We start from the raw sequence: 3,359 nt of genomic DNA on the forward strand, positions 1-3,359 counted from the left end.
AATTAATTTTTTTTTTTAAATCGCGATATAGCATTTCGCGAAGATCGAGATCGCGAAACTCGAGGGATCATTGTATAGTTTTTCTGTAGCAGGTATAGTTTCCATGGAGCAGCATCGTTATTATAAGATACAGGAAATATACTGGTGACATCAAGAAAACAGTTACACAGGTGTACAAAAAAAATATTTTTGTAATACAGTGGTCCCTCGATTTACGCGTTCTCGATTAGCGCGAAACGCTGCAACGCGGTTTTTCAAAAAATATTAATTAAAAAATAAGTTCGCGTTTTTTTTGCTATACCACGGTTTTTCCCGCCCGATGACGTCATGCTGATTGCTGATTGGCCAAAATCTCGACCAATCGTTGCAAACGCAAAAAAAAGCTTTGCAACTGAACTTTTGGAACTTGTTCAGACTTGTTGCAAGATGCCTCCTAAACGTTGTGCACGGAGTGCTGGCGGCGACGCTAAAAAGACCAGGAGGATACTCACAATTAAAGAGAAAATTGACATTTTGGACATGCTGAAAGAGGGACGCTCTTATGCAGATGTTGGTCGGCAGTATGGGATCAACGAATCGAGTGTGCGAACCATTCGTGACGACGAGAAAAAGATAAGGCAAAGTTCTCTGATGGCATTCAACAAGGCTGCAAAAAGAATGGTGACGCCTAGAAACAAACGGCTTATGAAGATGGAAGCTGCTTTGTCCCTGTGGGTACAAGACTGCCGCAAAAAGAGCATTGCTTTGGATACCAACACTATAAGAACCAAGGCACAACAATTGTACAACCGTCTTGAAGACACAGAAGAAGGCGATGCAGATGAGGGAAACGCAGGTAAGGGCTGGGGTTTTTTATTCTGTCATTAGATACTGTATTTAAGTGTTTTTTAAGGAAGGAGCAGGGAAGGAGGGAAGGAGGGAGGGAGGGAAGGAGGGAGGGAGAGAAGGGAAGGAGGGAGGGAGGGAAGGAGGGAGGGAGAGAAGAGAAGGAGGGAGGGAGGGAGAGAAGAGAAGGAAGGAGGGAAGGAGGGAGGGAGAGAAGAGAAGGAAGGAGGGAAGGAGAGAAGAGAAGGAAGGAGGGAAGGAGGGAGGGAGGGAGAGAAGAGAAGGAAGGAGGGAGGGAGAGAAGAGAAGGAAGGAGGGAAGAAGAGAAGAGAAGGAAGGAGGGAAGGAGGGAGGGAGAGAAGAGAAGGAAGGAGGGAAGGAGGGAGGGAGGGAGAGAAGAGAGGGAGGGAAGGAGGGAGAGAAGAGAGGGAAGGAGGGAAGGAAGGAAGGAAGGAAGGAGGGAAGGAGGTGGGCATTTACTCTTTATGCTTTCATTCAAGTCACTTCTCTCTCCCTTTCCTGTCATTCTGCAGCCTCAGCCTCAGCCTCAGCCCCAGCCACATTCACAGCAAGCAAAGGGTGGTTTGAGAAATTTCAACGGCGCTATGGCCTGAAGAGTGTGTCATTGCACGGAGAAGCTGCCTCAGCAGATACAGGTGCAGCAGAAAACTTTGTCCAGCGCACGTTTAAAGAGCTAATTGCAGAAGGGGGCTACCTTCCAGAACAGGTGTTCAACATGGACGAAACAGGCCTGTTCTGGAAGAGGATGCCTTCAAGGACTTTCTTGATGCAAGATGAAGCCAAAGCCCCTGGCTTTAAGGCCATGAAAGATCGAGTGACTTTGATCATGTGTGGGAATGCAGCAGGCTTTTTGCTGAAGCCAGGGCTAATTTATAAGTCACAAAATCCAAGAGCCCTCAAGAACAGAAATAAGAATGCATTGCCAGTGTACTGGATGCATAATGCTAAAGCATGGATTACAAAACCCCTCACGCGGGACTGGTTTCATCACTGCTTCATCCCACAGGTGGAGGTGTATTTGGCTCGCAAAGGACTTGATTTCAAAGTGCTTCTCCTAATGGACAATGCTGGCGGCCATGATCACCTGGACCATGAACATGATGGGGTGCAAGTTGAATTCTTGCCACCAAACACCACATCGCTTATCCAGCCGATGGATCAAGGTATTATCCGTGCATTTAAGGCACTGTACACGCGCAATTCTCTTGGAAGCATCGTGGAAGCAATGGATGCTGATGACAACTTCACATTGAAGGCCTACTGGCGTCAGTACACAATTGCATCTTGTCTGAAGAACATTCAGAATGCCTTGACAGATATGAAGACACAGACAATGAATGCCTGCTGGAGGAAATTGTGGCCAGAAGTGGTGCATGATTACAAGGGATTTGCTCCCGAAGAAATCCAAGATGCTGCAGTCCAGACCTCTGTGAAGCTGGCACAGGCACTGGGTGGAGAAGGCTTCGTTGACATGACACCAGAGGAAGTCAATGGTTTGCTTGATGAGCATGGCCTACCGCTGACAGACAAAGATCTGGAGGAGCTGACCAGGTCAGCGAGTGAAGAAGAGGAGGAAGCGGAAGCTGAACAAGCTGAGGAAGAAGAAGATGTTGGCCTAACGCTTGAGCGGCTTGCAGAACTGAACAGAGCCACTTCAAATGTACAACGCATGGTGGAACTTTGGGATCCCAACATGACTCGCTCTATACAGTTTAATGCCTCCCTTGACAACATCTTTGCACCATACAGATCCATGTTAGCCCAGAAAAAGAAACGGCGCCAACAACTGCCCATGACCATGTTTGTCACAAAAACCAAGAGGTCTGTCACACCATCACCTGCAGCGTCCATTGTAGAAATGGTGATAGAAGAAGATCCCTAGTTACTGTATCCCAGTTATGCTAACCCCCACCCCACCCCAAAAAATGTAAATAAATATGTTATTGTTCATAACTTAAGAGTCTTATTCAATGTGTACAGTAGGTAATGGTAATTAAGGGGATGGGAAATGGTAATTTATGGGTTAAAAGTGTTGGGACTGAGTGGCACACAGTCTGTACAGAAGAATGAATGAATGAATGACTGAGTGAATGAATGAAATTCAAACACAGGTGAGGGCTGGGGGGTTTTATTCTGTCATTACACAGTACAGTACAGTACAGTTACAGTTTAAGTGCTTTTTGAGAAAGGAGGGAGAGAAGGGAGGGAGGGAGGGAGAGAAGGGAGGGAGGGAGAGAAGAGAAGGAGGGAAGGAAGGAGGGAGGGAGAGAAGGGAGGGAGAGAAGAGAAGGAGGGAAGGAAGGAGGGAGGGAGAGAAGGGAGGGAGGGAGAGAAGAGAAGGAGGGAAGGAAGGAGGGAGGGAGAGAAGGGAGGGAGAGAAGAGAAGGAGGGAAGGAAGGAGGGAGGGAGAGAAGGAGGGAAGGAGGGAGGGAGAGAAGAGAAGGAGGGAGGGAGGGAGGGTTGCCATTGCCGCCAGCGCTGCCCCAAGAAAGCCGGTGAGAGGAAGGAGAGAA

The 3,359-nt window shown here is 47.8% G+C and overlaps 1 protein-coding gene across 2 annotated transcripts; it reads left to right on the top strand.

Moving 5' to 3' along the window:
- The first annotated feature begins 224 nt into the window (after positions 1-224).
- LOC139168398 (tigger transposable element-derived protein 1-like) lies at positions 225-2,796 on the top strand. 2 transcript variants are annotated; one of them, XM_070753977.1, is made up of 2 exons: positions 225-835; positions 1,359-2,796. In XM_070753977.1, exons 1-2 carry the CDS (start codon positions 328-330, stop codon positions 2,726-2,728), a joined length of 1,878 nt encoding a protein of 625 aa, XP_070610078.1. In that variant the 5' UTR covers positions 225-327; the 3' UTR covers positions 2,729-2,796. The 2 variants fall into 2 exon arrangements, with proteins under 2 accessions (XP_070610078.1, XP_070610079.1); XM_070753978.1 differs by having other exon boundaries at positions 1,365-2,796.
- The last annotated feature ends 563 nt before the right edge of the window (positions 2,797-3,359 follow it).

The sequence above is a fragment of the Erythrolamprus reginae genome, chromosome 5, assembly GCF_031021105.1.
Source record: "Erythrolamprus reginae isolate rEryReg1 chromosome 5, rEryReg1.hap1, whole genome shotgun sequence".
In the NCBI taxonomy this organism is placed as follows: Eukaryota; Metazoa; Chordata; class Lepidosauria; order Squamata; family Dipsadidae; genus Erythrolamprus; species Erythrolamprus reginae.

What these genes read in the sequence shown, in the direction of transcription:
- LOC139168398 (XM_070753977.1), top strand. Translation starts at nt 328, where the DNA reads ATGCTGATTGCTGATTGGCCAAAATCTCGACCAATCGTTGCAAACGCA. An exon ending in TGCAGATGAGGGAAACGCAG is followed by an intron (nt 836 to 1,358) that starts GTAAGGGCTGGG and finishes GTCATTCTGCAG; the next exon opens with CCTCAGCCTCAGCCTCAGCC.